The following is a 19718-nucleotide window of genomic DNA, read 5'->3' as shown; positions in this document are numbered from 1 at the left end:
ATCCCGTCATTGGATCCTGGAGACTGCTATGCCGCCCTTGATATGAAGGATGCGTATTTCCACATCGCAATTTACCCACCACACAGACGGTACCTCCGTTTTGTGGTCAACCATCAACACTTTCAATTCATGGTCCTTCCATTCGGCCTTTCTATGACCCTGTGAGTATTCACAAAATGCATGGCTGTAGTTGCCGCCTCCCTCCATCGTTGTTGCGTGCACGTGTACCCGTATTTCGATGATTGGCTCATTCGAGGGACCTCCGAGACGCAAGTGAGACGTCATCTGTGCCTCATCAAAGATCTCTTCAGGCAACTTGGCCTGATGATCAACATAGAGAAGTCTACTCTGGTACCCACGCAGAGGATAGACTTCATTGGGGCAATTCTGGATTTCAACTTGGCCAGAGCCTGCCTGCCGCAGCCTCGTTTTCAGGCGATGGCATCAATTATTCAAGGCCTCCAATCCTTCCCGACAACGTCGGCTCGCACTTGTCTCAGCCTCCTAGGCCACATGGCTGCTTGCACCTTTGTGACCAAACACGCCAGGCTACGCCTCCGTCCACTTCAAACCTGGCTCACGTCAGTATACTGACCGGGCCGAGACAGCCTGAACACGATACTCACTGTCCCCCTGAACGTTTTAGGCTCCCATACCTGGTGACTGACCCCCACCCTGGTCTGTGCAGGGATGCCATTCCACCCACCACAACCTTAGATGGCCCTAACCACGGACGCGTCATCTCTGGGTTCGGGTGCCCACTTTGAGGGTCTCCATACTCAAGGCCTCTGGTCGGCTCAAGAACTACCGTTGCACATCAATGTGCGGGAACTGAGGGTGGTTCGTCTAGCATGCCAGGTCAGCAACTCCAAGGCCGTTGTGTCTCCGTGTTCACGGACAAAGCAACAGCTATGTTTTATATAAACAGGCAGGGCAGAGTGCGCTCCTCCTGTCTTTGTCAGGAAGCCATTCAGCTCTTGGAGTTTTGCATAGCCCACTCAATCGATCTGGTAGCGTCCTTTCTCCCAGGAGTTCAGAACATCCTGGCAGATCGCCTCAGCAGATCCTTCCTAGCTCACGGGTGGCCGATTTGCCCGGACGTCATCCATTCTATTTTCCAGAAGTGGGGGTTTCCCCACATAGACCTCTTCGCCTCTCGTGAGAATCGGAAGTGTCAAGTGTTCTGCTCCTTCCAGGGTCGCTCCTCGGGCTCACTCTCAGACGCATTCCTGATACCGTGGACGAACCATCTACTCTATGCCTTTCCACCATTCCCGCTGGTCCACAGGGTCCTGCTCAAGCTCCGCAGAGACAGGGCCCACCTCATCATGATCGCTACAGCGTGGCCGAGGCAGCACTGGTACACCATATTGTTCGACCTGTCGGTGGCCGACCCAATCCCCCTACCACTCTGGCCGGATCTCATAACTCAGGACTACGGCAGACTTCACCATCCAGACCTACAGTCTCTTCACCTTACAGCATGGTTGCTGCGTGGTAAAGCCAGTCTGAGTTATGTTGTTCTGCCTCAGTACAGCAGGTACTCCTGGGCAGTAGGAAGCCTTCCACTAGGTTGACGTACCTGGCCAAGTGGAAGCGTTTCTCCTGCTGGTGCGCTCAGTGTAACGTTATCCCCACGCAGGTACCAGTTCCTACTGTCTTGGACTACCTCTGGTCCCTGAAACAACACGGCTTAGCGGTCTCATCAATAAAAGTGCATTTGGCGGCCATCTCTGCCTTTCACTCAGGGGAGAATGGCCGTTCAGTCTTCTCTCACCCCATGGTTTCGAGGTTCCTCAAGGGCTTGGCATGTTTGTACCCCCAGGTTCGATGTCCCGCCCCAACCTGGGACCTCAATCTAGTTCTAGCCAAGCTTATGGGTGCTCCTTTCGAACCACTAGCCACCTGCTCGCTGCTGTACCTCTCCTGGAAGACAGCATTCCTCATCACCATTCCACCGGCAAGGCGCGTGTCCGAACTTCGGTCCCTCACTGCGGACCCCCCGTATACGGTGTTTCACAAGGACAAGGTTCAGCTGCGACCACACCCCGCCTTCCTCCCTAAAGTGGTATCGGCCTTCCATATCAATCAAGACATCTTCCTTCCAGTCTTCTTCCCGAAGCTGCACTCGTTGCGCCGGGAACAGCAGCTGCACTCCCTAGATGTCCACAGGGCTCTCGCCTTTTATATCGAACGAACAAAGCCCTTTCGAAAGACACCCCAACTCTTTGTAGTGGTGGCAGACCGAATGAAGGGCCTGCCGGTCTCCTCCCAGAGAAGTTCATCTTGGGTGACGTCTTGCATCCGTGCCTGCTTTGACTTGGCTCACATTCCGACTAGCAACCTCACCGCCCATTCTACTAGGGCTCAAGCTTCGTCTGCCACCTTCCTGGCCCATGTACCCATCCAGGAGATATGTCGAGCAGCTACCTGGTCCTCGGTCTACACCTTTGCATCACATTACGCATTGGTACAACAGTCCAGAGATGATGCGGCATTTGGCTCAGCAGTTATACATTCTGCGACATCTCACTCCGACCCCACCACCTACGTAATGCTTGGGAGTCACCTAATTGGAATCGACATGAGCAAGCACTCAAAGAAGAAAAGACGGTTACTCACCTTTGTAACTGTTGTTCTTCGAGATGTGTTGCTCATATCCATTCCAAACCCGCCATCCTTCCCCTCTGTCAGAGTAGCCCGCAAGAAGGAACTGAGGTGCCGTTGGGTCAGAAGGGGTATATATCCAGCGCCATAGCGGCGCCACTCCAGGGGGCGACCCAGCCAACCCACCGAGAGTTGCTAAGGTAAAAATCTTCAGATGATCATGAACGTGGCGCGCGCACACCTAATTGGAATGGATATGAACAACACATCTCGAAGAACAACAGTTACAAAGGTGAGTAACCGTCTTTTCCTGGTCCCCGAGGTCCTCCCGGGGTGGAGGGTGGTGGAGTGGGGGTGAGGTGAACTGCAACGTGTAGCCCCTGGAAATGATGCTGAGGATCCACTGGTCTGACGTTATATGGGATCACTGCACTCGGAACACAGATAAACAGTTGCAGAACACAAATTTTATTAACTGGGGGGCATCCGTGGCAACAGGCCCAGTGGCACCCCGCAAAGAGTCAAAACCGCCTCTTCCCCTGCCTCTTGCCCTTCGAGGGGCCTGGTCGCGGGGCTGAGCTTGACTGATGCTGAGACCTGTGTCTCTGCTCCCTCGGTCGCTTAGGAGGGGGTTCATATCTACCCCTAGTGAGGGGAGCAGAGGTCTGCGGCCTAGGTTTGTCCTTCGGTGGAGGGACATATAGGCCCAGAATTTGCAGGGTGGTACGTTAGTCTTTCATCCCATGCAGGCGAACATCGGTTTGGTCCAGAAACAGTGCTTTCCCGTCAAAGGGAAGGTCCTGCATCAGAGACTGAGACTCTGCAGACAGACCAGACAGGAGAAGCCACGATGCCCTTCGCATGGATATGGCAGATGCCATAGAATGGGCTGCCGTGTCTGCCGCGTCCGAGGTGGCTTGGAGGGCTGCTTTTGCCACTGCTGCCCCTTCCTCCACCAGAGCCTTGAACTCTTTTTTTGTCCTGCTCTGGGAGAAGAGGCCTGAACTTCGGTACAGACCCCCACACGTTAAAATCATAGCGGCTCAACGGGGCTTGGTGATTGGCCACCCAAAGTTGAAAGCTCGCAGATGAATAAACTTTCCTGCCAAATGAATCAAGTCTCTTGGCATCTTTGTTCTTGGGGGTGGGTGCAGGCTGGCCGTGGTGATCCTGATGGTTGACTGACTCCACCACCAGGGAGTTAGGTGCTGGGTGAGAGTACAGGTACTCATGTTAGCTGGAACAAAGTACTTAGCTGGAACAAAGTACTTTTTTTCTGCTTTCTTGGAGATAGGCACCAAAGAAGCTGGGGTCTGCCACAGGGCAGTCAATATGTTGGCCACACCTTGGTGAAGGGATAAGGCCACACGGCCCGGTGCCAAGGAGGACAGAACATTGAAAAGGGTGTCCGGCTCCTCCATCTCCTCAGCCTGAAGTTAGAGATTTGAGGCTACCCTTTTGAGGAGCTCCTGGTGAGCTTTAAGTCCTCTTGTACAACGGACGGAGGTTCTGCTATGGTCTCCTCCGGTGCTGGCGAGGGGGCCGGTCCGGCTACCAGGGCATCGGGAGGTGCCGCTAGTTCAACTCCCAAGACCGAGTCTGGGCCCAGTGCCGCTGGTTTGGTGCCTGTCGACTTCTGACTCTGTCGAGGGGGGGACACCGAATGGGTCTGGGATGTCCCAGCTATCGAGTTGGGTCTCGCCTGGGCAGGCAATTGCAGCCACGGAGCCCATTGACACCATTGGCCCTGCCACGGAACCCCTTGTCACTGACTGGCTTGGGTGCCGAGCGCTGCAGGCTGCTCTGGGGGCCTGGAGCAACTCGGGGACAAGCGGCTGGGTGCCGAGGCTAAGGTCGCTGTTGACTGCATGGTGCCGTAGGAGTGACGGGAGTGTCTATGGTTGTGCCGGTGCCGACCTCGAGATCTGGACCTTGATGACGATGAGGAGCAGTACTCGACCGAAGTGCTGCTCTCATAGTCATCCTGGCGATCGTAGCTTTGACGCTTCGGTGCCAGTAACATCCAAGGAGAGCTCCGTCTATGGTGTCTAGCGGAGCGGGCACTGAAGCCCGAGCATCCATACCGATGGCGTCGGGATCTGCTCCTGTAGCTCCTATCCGAAGAGGAGCATCGACGCCGCTTGTCTTGGTGCCTGCGCTCCCGATGGGGAGTGGAGGACCTTCGAGGCTCCCACGCAGGCGAGTCAGCCAGTCTGATCGGAGCGGAGGACTGATGCGAGCTATGTGAGGACCTCGGCGAATGGGGCGTACGGTCCTCGGGGCGTGGGCTGTCTCTTGTTGGGGAGGGCTGGTGTGCTCCCAACAGTGGCTTCCCTCAGGACCGGGGACCCATCTCAGGCGGCGCACCCGGCACGGGGAGGGAAAGGATGTCACGTGCGACCTCTGCAGCCTCCAGCGTCAACAGCATTCTCACCATGGTAGAGGCACGCGCAGACGGGAACAGACTACTCCGCTCGGTGCGAGTCGGAGGTCTGGGTCCCGGGGAGGGGGATCGTGGGCTGCCCAACGTGGGTCCAGCCTCACCCCTGTCCTTTTGTCGGCGCCGCTGAGTCTTCCCTTGCTTCTTACCAGGTGAGCAGTGCTGACTGGTGGAGGGTGCCTCGCTCTGCACCGAGGATAAGGCACCTGGTGCCGAGTCCAATCGGCATGCCGGTGCCGGGGCCAACGCAGATTCCATCAGCAGGGCCTGGAGCTGGATCTCTCTCTCACATTTCATTCGAGGCTTGAACGACCGACAGATCTTACAGCGATCAGTTACATGAGTCTCACGCAAGGAGCAAAGATACTGAGTGTGCGGGTCGCTTCTTGGCATAGAACTGGGACAGGAGTCGCACGACTTGAAGCCTGGGGCGTGGGGCATGCCCCGCACCAGACAACAAACTAAAGAAGTTATCCAACTAAGGAGATGAGTACTACTAAGGCTACTAGAAGGCCTACAGAAAGGCTGGAGCACAAAGTTCCGACTACCTTCACTGGTGGCAAGAAGGAACTGAGGGTGGGGGGAGTGCGCAGCTCCCCTTATAGCGCGCTATAGAGGCGCCACTCCAGGGGTCACAGCGGTGTTCCCCCGCTATGTGTACTGCTAAGGGAAAAACTTCCGGCACCGGTGCACATGGCGAGCACACACACCTACTGTGGAATACACAGGAGCAATCACTCAAAGAAGAATAGCTAGTTCCACATTGTTCTTCAAACCTCAGATCATTTGAAATGCAGCTGTGCATTTGAGATACTATATGACTGTAGTGCATTTTGCACTGCCTGCATCTAACATCAGGACAGGAGAAGAGGACAAGACTGTCCCTAGCTTATATGAATAAAAAAAAAAGGCAAGACACACCCACCCACTATCAATGCAACAAGAAGGGAGAACAGTAGCTGGGGCCAAGAGAGAAGATGCAATGAAACCCTTCTGTACCCAAACACGTATTCACACACAAAAAAGTGAAAGAGCGCGCCTCAATCATCCAGTAGATCAATTTGGCACATTAGCCAGGAGGAAGCAGATCGTGAGTGTTTTTGACCACAAACTCCATCCCTCCCGATTTGCAACCATCCTTGGACCAGTGACACGTGCATAACCATCCCTGGACCAGTGACACATGCATAACCATCCCTTGGACCAGTGACAGGTGCATAACCATCCCTGGACCAGTGACACATGCATAACCATCCCCGGACCAGTGACAGGTACATAGGCAGCCAAGTCATTGGAAATAAGCAAGGAGGAAGCCAGTGGAAAAAATGAATGGGGCCACTCTGGTATCACCTTGGGGTCAAGGGCATGCTCTGTACCCCCAAACCTTACCTCCCTTTTCACGAATTCACACACAAAAAAGTGAAAGAGCGTGCCTCAATCATCCAAAAGATTAGGGTTTGGCAACCTTTCAGAAGTGTTGTGCCGATTGTTCATTTAGTCTCTCTGATTTAAGGTTTCGCATGCCAGTAATACATTTTAATATTTTTAGAAGGTCTCTTTCTATAAATCTATAATATATAACTAAACTATTGTTGTATATAAAGTAAATAAGGTTTTTAAAATGCTTAAGAAGCTTCATTTAAAATTAAATTAAAATGCAGAACCCTCCAGTCACCTGCAATAGGTCAATTTGGCACATTAGCCAGGAGGAAGCAGAATGGTGAGCATTTTCGACCACAAACCCTGTCCCTCCTGATTCGCAACCCCATGGACCAGGCGGCAGCAAGTTCTGAGCAGGAGCCCAGATGGTTACGTTGCGCGGCAGAAACTGCAACTAGTTGCAAAACAGGAGGGTTGCTCAACGTGTCGTCACACCGGCCCTGTGTAAACCCACAGGTATCTGCTTTATATTCACAGATAGCCTCATTTTGGGGGATTGCAGATTGGATGAGGATACCCATTTTGTATCCACGCAGGGCTCTAGTGATCTGTTCACTTCACCAACTTCATTACTTTTGTGAAATGTCACCTAAGTCATGTGATGTTGTTTATACTGACATTCAATGGGACTTGCATTCCTTAATTTACTTTGGTCCGGATCCACAAAAGGACTCATTTTACCGCTTGTCTACACACAAAGGATGTACTGATTAACTAGTTAATGGATGTTCACCTTGTCGGAGAAAAACTCAGTTCTCGCTTTTTCTTTGGGTGCAGCAAAATCAAATACTTTATTATTTCTCCAGTAATTACAATGGAGGGAGAGAGTGTCCTAGGACACAGGGTCGCCCCAGTCCCAGACAGGTCTCTCAACTGGTAAACAATTACAGCAAGCATTTATACTTTTGTTACAGACAATAACTAGCAATAATACAGACAATAATGAGCAACAACTGCATTTTGTTTATACATAAGCCATCCTGTTATCTTGTGTTTCTCACTTCTAGAAGACACCAGTCTGCATATTTGGTTATCAAGTTGCAAGGTCGTAATAACTTTTTACACAGTTCTTGTCCTCTCGCCTCACACTATCCTTGCTTCTACAAGTCTCACGTCATTAGAGTTACAGTGTGGCCTGACTTGCTAACTATTAGCTTGACTCTTGCTAACTGACTGACATGCAGAGGTGTAGCGAGCGCCCTCCGTACCCTCTGACCGGAGGGGGCCCCGCAAGGAAGGGGGCCCCTAAAAGTGGCAAAAAAAAATGTAAGGTATAACTAGGTAAGTGACATTTATTGACGCTATTGCACAATCCATGTCGGTTTTACTGACAAAACCGTGAAGTCATTATGATACATCATAATGCTATTGGCTACATCAGTTGTCTGTCGGTCAGTTTTGAATTTTAGTTGGACCCATTCAAAGAATGTGTATTTGCGTTCATAATGGCGGTCGGCAGATAAATGTTATTAATTTAGTTGTTTAATTTTTTATCGTTTGAAACTATTCGTTTCCAATGCAGAAGTGTGCTTTGTGATGTCTAAGAGAACGTATAAGAGCGGAGCTAGTAAACGAAAGGCAGCAAAAGATGCCGAGAAGGAACTTGAGAAAATTCCAAAGTTGTCAACGTATTTTGCACTGCAATCCAACGTACAGGTACAGGCACATGAAACGGACAGCACTAGCAGCGACTAATCGTATCCAGAAGTGCTTCAAGTGAGGTCGAAGGTGAAGCCAGTTGTTCTACCAAACAAACTGTGACAGATATTCCAGCTGCTGATGGGAAAGAAGTATCTGAATCTGAACCACTGACTGATGATCCAGGAGATTGGCCGTCTATAATATCGGACAGGCAAGTGTGTGACATTGTTGCACGTGGCCCACCGCAGCAGAATGAAACTTATGAATTTCCATTTAACGAGGAAAGACGGAGGTTCATAAGTATTCATTTCTATCGAACCATGGTAAATGGCGAGAAAATAAGACGTTCATGGTTAATGTACTCAGTTCAGAAAGATGCCATTTTTTGTTTTTGTTGTAAATTATTTGGCACTGGCGACATACCGCTAGGTCGTGGAACATCTGCTTGGAAAGCACTGTCAAAAAGACTTCAGCAGCATGAAACAGGCAAAGGTCATCAAGACTGTATGGTGAAATGGTTTGACATTCGGTCAGGCATAGTAAACCGTACATATATTGACCAACTCGAATTGCAGGCTTTTCTGAAAGAAAGAGATTTCTGGAGAAATGTTGTCAAACGCATGGTTGATGGCATTATTTTCTTGTCCGAAAGAAACTTGGCATTTCGAGGAAGGAAGTAATGAAAAGCTCGGCGATCCTTCGAATGGCAACTTTTTGGGACTGTTTGAATTGCTTGCAAAGTATGATACTGTCCTCAGCGAACTTTTACAGAGGATTAAGAAGGCAGAGACACATGTTCAGTACCTCAGTCCACAGATCCAAAACGAGCTGATTCAACTTGTTGCCAGTAACATTCAAGAGGCCAACATAGCGCAGCTTAGAAAAGCAAAATATTATTCAGTTATTTTGGACTGTACTCCCGACGTGTCACATGAAGAACAGATGTCTGTGGTGTTACGCTTTGTTGAATGCAACGGTGAAGATGGTGGAATATTCGTGAAGCGTTTGTTGGTTTTCTTAATGTTCATGATACAACTAGCGAGGGCTTATTGGAAGCGTTTCTTGAAAAGACAAACAACTTAGGAATAGACATTGCTGACATGAGAGGCCAAACTTATGATAACGGCGCAAATATGAGAGGAAAGAATAAAGGAGTTCAAGCCCGCATGCTAGAAATAAATGACCGTGCCTTGTATGTACCATGTGGAGCTCACACTTGGAATCTTGTGATCTCAGACGCAGCAAAGTCATCGAAATATGCCGTTGACTTTTTCGGTCTGATTAACAGAATATACGTTATCTTTTCTTAGTCACCTTCATGTTGGGATATACTTCAAGAACATATGCCAATATCTGTTAAAGGGTTATCGGACACTCGTTGGGAGTCGAGAATTGATGCTGTGAAGCCATTGCGTTATCACCTTGAAGAATTGTGCAATGCTTTGTCATCTTTGCGAGAATATGCGCTCGAAAAGAAAGATGGCAATACAGCAACAGAAGCCGGTGCGCTTTTAGACCATGTTACTACGTGGCCTTTTGTTCTGACTGTGTACACGTGGTACGATATACTATTTCACGTCAATAAAACCAGCAAATTAATTCAGTCACCAGATGTGTCAATTGACGTACTGCAGGCAGAAGTCGGTGCTACAATGAAGTTTTTGGAAGACTATCAAAATACAGGATATAACTCTGTGGTCACAAATGCACGTGAAATAGCAGAGCATATGGGTATTGAGCAGGTGTTTCCAGAAACCAGGGTGCGACGTAAGAAAAGAATGTTTGATTACGAATGTGTTGATGATTCAAGTCGTCTTTCTGCTGAAGAAAAATTCAAATCGCAGTTCTTTCTTGTTCTCACTGATCAGGCCATATCTTCTGTTTCGTCGTGATTTGACCAACTCGTGGAGTGGTATAAGTTGTTTGGATTTCTGTACAACGCTAACAGCCTGAAGCAGTGTCACAGAGAAAATGAACTGGAGAATCACAGCAAAAATTTTGAAAGAAAAATGGGAGACATTGATGCCAACTAACCCATAATGGAATTGAATCGTTTTATTTATGTCATCGAGAAAGAGAGAGGACCTGTCACGGCAAACAATTTTTTAACATACATATACAAGAGCAGCCTTCAGGAGATATATCCGAATCTTTGCATTTGTATCATAATTCTTCTGACCACACCAGTTACTGTCGCCGGTGCTGAAAGGAGCTTCAGCAGAATGAAACTGATCAAGAATATCCTGCGCTCAACCATGACAGATGACAGGCTTTCTGCGCTTGCAGTTATCTCAGTCAAAAACAAGATTGCCAGATCTCTGGACTATGACGCATTGATTAACCAATTTGCAGAGAACAAGGCTTGAAAGAAGCGCTTTGCGTAAATACGGAATACATGTACACTGTAGGCCTATGTATACATTATATGAACCCTGTATATTGTATAAAATAAATACCGCATTCCAGTTTATGCATTGTAAGGGGCCCCGGACATATGTTCGGAGGGGGCCACGTTCTTTGTTGCTACGGCCCTGCTGACATGCATTAAAATCCCCTTCAAATCCTTGTTAATTCTTTCCCTGCTTCCACAACCTTGTGTGAACACTTCTTGTATCAGTTTCAGAGTGCCCTAAATAGATTTAGCGTCAATCAATTCCTTATCGACTTCAGCTAAATGGAGATAGAGCGCTATGAAGCTGATTTATGATTTCAGGTTTTGTGCATCAGCTTATTTAAATTGGTGCAACTCTCCTGTGTTGTCAACTCTTGAACCAATTTAAGAATGACCCCGTAAGAGAGTTGCCCCAGATTTACTAAATCAGAGCACAAGCCATGTGTGGAAAAGACATTAGGCACATTTGAAAATCCCATCCTGTTTAGATGACAGAATCACTGTGAACACAATAACAGCAAATGGAAATTAATTAATTTGCTGCACAAGTGTTTGGACAAATTGTGATTATGGTTTTTCCTGATATTAGGAGGTGACTGTAGATTTTTCAAAAATATGCTAATTAATCTGGCAGTTTCTGAATATTGCTTACTGCTAAAGGCCAGATTCTTTTCTGGTATAACCCTATTAGAGTCAATGGGGTTTTATGAGTAGAGAATTTGCCTCTGATCTCTGTGGCCCTCTGAATAGAAATGAAACAAACCAGGGCTGTGTTTTCAAGGATAAGTCACTGGTAAAGCTGTGTTGATTGGAGCCGTATTTAAAAACAGTTTCTGGTGTTTTGTGTAGTGTAGACATGGCCGTTCTTTCACTCTTAGCTCACACAAATCCTGCTGGGTGCTATTTGGGTATTTGTATGAAAAAAATCTGCATTTAGTCACCACTTCCAAACTAAGGCAAGCCCTGGGTGTTTTGTTTTTCAGATTTCTTTTTCCCGAGGGCGAATCCCTGGATGGTGGCGCTGAGTGTGATCCTGGTGGTTTTGTTTGGTTTCATTGGCCTCACTGTTTATCAGTTTAAAACGAAAGGTAAATATCAGAGGGAGAAATATACTGTAAATAAAGGTTTTTTTCTAATAAATAAATAAGGGCAATTTAGGGATTTAGCACGAAAAGAACGTGTGATCTGCTGATCTGGTCTTAAATAAAGAAGAAGAATAGATGTGAATTTATTGATAGAGGGTGGGGGCAGAGGTGCAGAGGAGAGAATAGAAGGAAGAAGAGTCTCAGACAATAGAACTGAATCGGATCATAGCAGATACATCTCTGTTCTGCTTGGTCCTCCATACCCCTCTTCCCAGTTCTCGGGTAGCTATTGCTTTCTGTCTCTGGTCCCATTTGAGAGAAGGTTCTGCAAAGCCTAGCCTCTCCTATTTCACCTCATCTCCCTCTCTCTCTCTCTCCCTCTCTTTTTTGCTAGTAAAATGTAATGCGCCTCGACATTACAGTGATGGGCCGTATTGACATGCCCCTGTCATAAATCAGTAAGTAAACACATTTGTTCCTCAGTTAGAAAAAAAAAATACCATGGTCACATAACTCAGACACAGCTGTCCGGTCCCTGCTGAACTTCATCCATAACGAATAACAGCCCAAATTCCAAATAAATTGGACTTTTCCCTCCAAGCTCCTAATGAATTTTGTACCTATAGGATGTAGCCTTTTAACTCTGTTTCCTGAAGCAAGGTGATGAGAATAATTTAATTTATATTTATTTCTGTACTTTTCAGGGAAACTTAATGAAGAAATTGGTAAGTTTCAATTTCTCTTTTCCACAAATCGAATTTTTGACCATTGTACACAATTGTACATAGGCTTCTTGGAGAGACAGAAGGGAGGAGAGTCTCAGACAATAGAACTGAACCATATAATCGGATCAGAGCAGATACATCTGTGTTCTGGTTGGTCCTTCATCCCCCTCTCTTCCCAGTTCTCAGGTGGTTATCACTCTCTGTGTCTGGTTCCACTTGAGACAAGGTTCTGCAAAGCCTAGCTTCTCAGATTTGTACTCCATCTCTTTTTTGCTAACAAAATGTATTGCACCTCAATGTTACAGTGATAGGCCCAATACAAATGCCTCAGTGATAAATCAGTAAATAAACACATTTCTTCCTCAGTTAGGAAAAAAAATCATATCAACTGTCACATAAATCAGACACAGCTGCCATGCTCTGGCTTCACTTCATCCATAAAGCACGGAGCAGGCCCTGTAGGAATAAGGTCACTTGAGCCCAGATGATTTTTTGTCTCTTCCTGAATGGGAAGGGGCTGGGTCCCAGGACAGGGTGTATTACCCCAAAGTTTATAAAACTAGATTAAGTCTAAACTAGATAAACTTCACACCAAAATGTTATTGGGGGGATTTTTGTGGGGAAGCAATAGAAAAAAGGAAGTTGATTAGAAACAATCATCCAGCCTTAACTTTGTATTGATGATCAAGAGAAATTACATATAAGGGAAGGAAAGCTCCTAACAATTTTGATATCTATTTCTGTTTCTGTTTTAGTGAAAAGAGATCTAGAAATTGATCAGTGTCATTTTCTTCCCTCAGAAAAAATGTTTGTACACAATTGGATTCCCCTGTAGGAGTGTATTAGAGTCATTGGTGGGTTAGGTGACCTAGTGGTTAACACACTTAGTGCCCCCTCCCAGTGGCAAATCTTTCAGTTCTGGCCATCTTTTAATCAGAGGGGCAGGGAGGTGGGTTTGTTTAGTCTGGAGAAGAGAGGACTGGGGGGGACATGACAACAGTTTTCAAGTTTGTGAAAAATTGTTACAAGAAGGTGGGAGGTAAATTGTTCTCATTAACCTCTGAGGATAGGACAAGAAGCAAGGGGCTTAAATTGCAGTGAGGAAGGTTTTGGTTGGACATTAGGAAAAACTTCCCAAGAGGCAGAGTAGGGAATAAATGGAATAAAGGAGGATGTAGAATCTCCTTCATTGGAGCTTTTTAAGAGCAGGTTAGACAAACACCTGTCAGGGTAGTCTAGAATAGCTAATACTTAGTCCTGCCACAAGTGCGGAGGATTGGACTTTCAGACTAATGATTGTATGAGTGTAATAGAATCACAGAGTTTAAGACCAGAAAGAATGACTGGATCCTCTTGTCCAGTGTTCCAAAACCTGTGGGGTGTGCCCTGCTAGGAGTGCACGGAGGAATGTTTGGGGGACGGGGTCCATGGCAGGGCCCTAGCCAGCCCCCATGGGGCATGGAGAGGTAGTGCCACCCAGCCCCTCTCTACTCCAGCTCCGAACCCCACCCAAGCTTCGCTCGGTCCACCTGTTCCACCCCAGCCCAGGTCTGGCCCCAGCTGCATCTCCACTCCACTCCCTGCTCTGCCCCAGCCCATGACATGCTCGACCCACTAGCCCAGCTCCTGCCCCAGCCACAGCTCCACTTTCCCCCCAGCCCAGCTCCCACCCCAATTGCAGCTCCACTCCCCCACCAGCCCAGCATCCAGCCCAACTCTGCCGTCAAACCCACGCCACCCCCAGCCCAGCTCCACTTCTATTTCCAGCTCCTCCCTTATATAATAATCTCTCAGGCCTAACTGTCATATTGATGATAAAGAGGAAGCACGCGGATTGAGCTTCCCGGCACTCACTGCTCCAGCCCAGCATGGGAGGGGGGAATGGCATGTCAACGCGCAAAGCTGCCTCCCCGCCAGGGCCGGCTCTAGGAACCAGCCTACCAAGCACGTGCTTGGGGCGGCACCTTGGGAGGGGGCGGCAATCGGGGTTTGGTTTTGTTGTTTTTTGGTTTGGACAGGCAGCGCTGGGGGGGGGCGGGAACTTGGGAGACGCGGCCGCTTTGGGGGGGGGCGGGAACTTGGGAGACGCGGCCGCTTGGGGGGGGCGGGAACTTGGGAGACGCGGCCGCTTGGGGGGGGGCGGGAACTTGGGCGGTGCGACGCGGCGCTGGGGGGCGGGGACTTGGGCGGCACGACGTGACGCTCGGGGGGTGGGGACTTGGGAGGCGCGAATGGCGCTCGGGGGGGCGGGGACTTGGGCGCTGCGACACGACGCTCAGGGAGGGGCAGGGCGGCGCTCTTTTTTTTTTTTGCTTGGGGCGGCAGAAATGTTAGAGCCGGCCCTGCTCCCCGCCAGTGCCAGGCTACGCTGGTAATGCAGGGGCTTTAGTGGCTGCAGCCCACGGGACCAGGCTAAGGCGGCCCCGCAAAAAGATCTGCATTTTTGGCAGTCCAGAGATCTTTTTGCAGGGCCCCCCACTTCCCTGGGGCCCTGGGCTGCAGCCCCTAAAGCCCCTTTCTTAATCCAGCCCTGAGCCAGGTGCAAGGCAGGGTCCCTGCTAGCCCCTTTGGGGAGAGGGGAGGGAGCCCCACCCAGCCCCCAGCCCAGATCCAATCCCATCTACAGCTGCACTCTGCCCCCAAACCCCCTGCCAAGCTCCCGCTCCTGCCACAGTTCCAGTCCTCCCCGGCTCTGGCTCCAGGCCAGTTCCTACCAAATTCCCTCTCCTCCCCCAGGCCAGCTCTGCCTGTAGCCCCAGCTCCTCCCCTATCCCCAGTTCTGCACCCAGCTCTGCCTTCAGCCCAAGCTCCTCTGCTGAGCCAACTGGGCAGCAATGGAAGGGGGAGCAGACAGATTCCATTACTGCCAGGGGTGTGTGATCGGAAAAGCTTGGGCACCACTGGTCTTGTCTGAGTTCCTGAAGAAGAGATTGAATAGAAGTAACCTGCCTTAACTGTCATAGTGAAGATAAAGAGAAATAAAACTTCAGAAAAGCAAAACATCTAACAAACATTTTGTGTCTGTTTAATTTTTAGGCAAACGAGATATAGAAATTGGTAAGTGTCATTATCCTTCCTCTGACAAGGATTTTTTTTTTTGTAATTGGATCTTCATGTGGCAGTTTGTTTAAATGTTGTGGAGTTCACTGTAAAATGTAACTTCTACAATTTGTTGTAATATGAAACCTCTCTTTTTGTTTACTTCCTTTTTATTATTATTATTTTGTGGAAGGGTCAGTGTAATTGTGTAAAATGTGGGGAACCACTAAAGTGGAGAGATTTCACACCAAAAGCTAATTTGAAAAACTGATATGCAATAGAGTCACAGAGTTTAAGACCAGAAGGTACCACTGGATCCTCTTATCTGATGTCCTGAAGAAGATGTTGATTTCTCTTAGCCTTTTCTGTCGTACTGATGATAAAGAGAAATAAAACATAAGAAAAGGGAAATGCCTAAAAAAATAATATTTCTTTCTCTTTCATTTTCAGAGAAACGAGATAACGAGATAAGTAAGTGTCATTGTCCTACCTCTGAAAAGAAACTTTTTTCATACCAGTTTAGAGTCTCTGTTTATTTAATTGTGGTGGGGTTGTTTGCTTTTAAATTTAAATTTTAAAATTATTGCAATAGGAAACATTTTTTGTTTGTTTGTTTGCTTTTTTATCATCATCATGATCATCATCATTCTTTGGGGGTTTGTTTGTTAATGTAACTTTATAAAATGTGGGGAAAGATTAAACTGGATGAATTTCACACCAAAAGCTAATTTGAAAAATTGATGAGTAATACTGTAGTAAAGTAGGTAATGGCCAAAAAAATATTGCCCAGGAGGAATTGTGTGAAGGCACTGGTGGACTATCAGCACCTGAGATGAGTATCTTCCCTCCACACTGCAAAGTGGGCATGTAACCAACCTGAATTAAAGTGGTACTTGGGCTACAGCCTATACTCAAAGTCTTGCCAGCACCACCAAACTTGAGTCAGAGTTTTTGTGCTTGCGCATTAAACAGGTTGGGGCAACAGCCAGATAAGATCCTGAGCTAACCCTGCAGTGAAGAACCACCCTGGGAGAGAAACACTCATGCAACCCAGTGCAGGTTCTGATGAACTTAGAACTTTCTCTTTCCCTCAGTGTGTTAGTTTGTACAATATTGAATCATGCAATACATGTTCAGATCTGCTCTCCTCTCTAATTATGTCGCTGGTTTTAGGGTGGAGAAGATCCGTGGCACCTATAGAAGAAGGTAATTAAAGATCATATTTTATCAATGTCCAAATCTCTGTTCCCATGAGGTAATGTGCCTCTTTTTCCTTGTATATGGGAGTGTACTTGTGATAGTTCAGGAAAGACCTCCCCAACACCAAACATTTCACGGTGCATCACAAGGTGAGGTTGGGTTTGTGCCTATGTCCTACTACACCATAATGAATGTATAGCATATTGCATCTACTCTTCCCGCCTCTTCACGGCTTGCATATGCACTGCACCCTGCAGAGATCTGTGATAGCAGCTGCCACTCAATGTATAGAACCAGTAGGACATGCACTTCCACAGCCACTTCTCCAGGGCGAGTTTGTTCTGTCTCCCTGTGCTGATGTCCAATCTCCAGCGTTCCTTTGTTTCTTCCTTCATCTTTTCCCCTGTAAAGAAAGCCAGGAGCTCTGCAGTTACCCCACACTGACGGGGTGAGCAGAGACTGTGTCTGTGTGAGACCCTTGCTCCTGTCTCAAGCAGAGGAACAGAACCTTGATCACAGACAAGGGCTCCACTGGCTCCATTATATAGATCTGAGAAGCTCCTGTGATCAGTGCTGTGAGTTTGTCTCTTTTTTTTTCTCCTGTCTCCATCCACCACGACCCCAGCATGCTCCTGCGTCTGGTAAACAGGACGTCAAGTCAGCCTCCCCATCCCTAGCATGACCCTCTCCCTCTTTCCACCAGCCACCTATTCTGTACCTCCTCCCTAGTGGCGGATTTGCCACTGGGACAATGGGGCCTGTGCCCAGGGGTTCCAGAAAAATGGGTGTCTCTGTGCCCCAACCTGCTCTGCCTGCCCACTGCTCCTGCCAGAGAGTGGGGTCAAGGCTCGGGTGCTTGCCCCACTCCCCCATCTGCCCAGCACTCCAGCCAGGGAATGGCGTCAGGGTGCGGGGTCTTGCCCTGCTCTGCAGCTGGAGCACCAGGTGGGCAGGGCAGAGTAGGGCACACCCCCATGGCCCAGCCCTAATTCCCCAGCAGGAGTGTGTGTGGGTGTGGGGGGTTCTACAGGCAGAAGGGGTGGGGAGGGGCCCTTACTTGCTATGGCCCACGGCCCCACAAAACCTTCATTTGTCCTGGCTCCCCACACACTCATAGCTTCTACCATGAACCTGCTTCCCTTGTTTAGCCCCTCAGTCTCCCAGGATAACGTACTTTTGTGCTGTGACTGCTGCTCAGCAGTGACATTCTCGGCGGGTTCAATCCTGGTACCATGTGGCCTGTTGCTGTCCCAGCTGTGACATTTCAGAGCAGGCAGGGTGCAGTGGGGAGGCCTCATAGCAAAGTCCAGCACAGCAGGGGCAGCTGGGACACAGAGATTTAATGGGGGAGGGGAGCTCTGTTAATGTTCACTGAGTTTTACCATCTGCTGGGGGCTCCCAGAGTCTCTAGTCCCCTCCCTGGGGAGATGTGGGGGAAGGAAGGGAGAGATTCTGAGTCTCAGGCCTGGCCCAGCTGTTCCTGTCGCTGACACATCTCTGCCAGGGGAGTGACTCTCCCCAGCACTGTGCTGAGATCTCATAGCTGATGGGTAAATCCTGGAGGAAGGAGATTCCTTGAGTCACTCCCCAGCTGGGGCAGATTCTGTCACTGATGCCATCAAACCCTGCCCCAGGACTGAGCTCTGCCCCTAACACTCAGATTCTCTCTTCCCCCAGCGAATGTGACTCTGGATCCAGACACGGCTCATCCCCAACTCGTCCTGTCTGAGGATCAGAAAAGTGTGAGACGGGAAGACAGATGCCAGGATCTGCCCGACAACCCTGAGAGATTTGACATTTGGGGCTGTGTGCTGGGCTGTGAAGGATTCACCGCGGGGAGACATTGCTGGGAGGTGGAGGTGGGGGCTGGGGAACGCTGGGCTGTGGGGGTGGCCAGAGAGTCTGTGAGCAGGAAGGGAGAGATCACCCGTAGCCCTGAGGGGGGGATCTGGGCTGTGGAGCGGTGGGGGGATCAATTCCAGGCTCTCAGCTCCCCTGTGACCCCCCTGCCCCTGAGCCGGGCCCCCAGCAGGATCCGGGTTTGTCTGGACTGTGACCGGGGGCAGGTGACATTTATTGATGCTGGTGACGAGGCCCCGATCTTCACTTTCCCGCCGGGCTCCGTCCCTGGGGAGAGAATCCGACCCTGGCTCTGGGTGGGGCCAGAATCCCAGCTCCGACTGTGTCCCTGAGACACGCAGCTGAGGGGGGGGGAACCGGAAATCAGCCTCTCTAGCCTCATGTACCCCAGTCTCTATGACCTTGGAGGACTCCCATCTACCCAGCTTCTGGCTCCTCATCTCTATGACCTGTGGAAGCCCCTCCCCCTCCCTGCAGCACCAGAGGGGCCCTGCGGGGCAGAGTGGGGGCTGGGCAGGGGCAGAACTAACAGCTGGGCAGGGGACAGGCGGAGGTGGGGGTGGCAGGGACACAGCATGAATCAATCAGGGTTTGGGGGGGTTGGGGAGAAGCAGCAGCAGCCAGGGGCGTTTTGTACAGATCTGTGTCCTTAGATCTCATTGGCGGCTCCCAGCCAGGGATCAGCATGAGGGGAAGGGACAAGATCAGGGAAGGAATAGAGCAGCTGAGGGGGATGATCTGTGACAGGGAGGAGAGAGACAGGGAAATAAACAGGGATGGGAAGTGAGGCTAGAACAATAATGAATAGAAAAGGACAGTATGGAAGGAAAGGGAACATGAGCGGGACGGGGAGGTTTATTACATATTACTGAAAGTGAGTCTGTAACTCATTAATTCCCTATATTAATTCCTGGCCATTGGTGCTATTTTAGTGCCATTAAGAAAACTGTTCTCAGTAGCTGGGGATCTCCTTGCCATGCTGTGGTTATTAAAGCTCCTTCTCAGATCCTTTTACTTTGCTACTTTCCAGCTACTTACTGTAAATAAAACATAAACAATTCTTCATGTTTGTTCTACTTTACTGTCCCAGCTGCAGGTGCCTGGGGCAAAGTCCTGGGATTTGCTTCCTGACTTGGTTGTGTTCCCCCAGCCCTCACAGGAAATATTGTGCCTCTAGGAGGAGAGTTTGGGTTTTACTGTGATATGTCACTCTCCAGCCTGTGCTCTGTCTCTGTCCTGTGCACACCCACATCAATCAGGAATTGCTCAGCTGTGCTCTGCGCATTGGA

General features: G+C 49.2%; 1 protein-coding gene across 1 annotated transcript in view; it reads left to right on the top strand.

Moving 5' to 3' along the window:
* LOC123344859 (butyrophilin subfamily 1 member A1-like) overlaps window positions 1-19473 on the top strand; it is a 51170-nt gene extending 31697 nt beyond the window's left edge. The window contains exons 5-10 of the mRNA XM_044981355.1: window positions 11504-11608; window positions 12310-12330; window positions 15367-15387; window positions 15820-15840; window positions 16543-16575; window positions 18247-19473. Coding sequence (XP_044837290.1) covers window positions 11504-11608; window positions 12310-12330; window positions 15367-15387; window positions 15820-15840; window positions 16543-16575; window positions 18247-18761 — 716 coding nt within the window. The 3' untranslated portion in view covers window positions 18762-19473. The remainder of the gene's footprint in view (window positions 1-11503; window positions 11609-12309; window positions 12331-15366; window positions 15388-15819; window positions 15841-16542; window positions 16576-18246) is intronic.
* The last annotated feature ends 245 nt before the right edge of the window (window positions 19474-19718 follow it).

The sequence above is a fragment of the Mauremys mutica genome, chromosome 12 (assembly GCF_020497125.1).
Source record: "Mauremys mutica isolate MM-2020 ecotype Southern chromosome 12, ASM2049712v1, whole genome shotgun sequence".
Classification (NCBI taxonomy): domain Eukaryota; kingdom Metazoa; phylum Chordata; order Testudines; family Geoemydidae; genus Mauremys; species Mauremys mutica.
The sequence above is the reverse complement of the archived record's forward strand: the minus strand, read 5'-3'. Positions and strand labels throughout refer to the sequence as shown.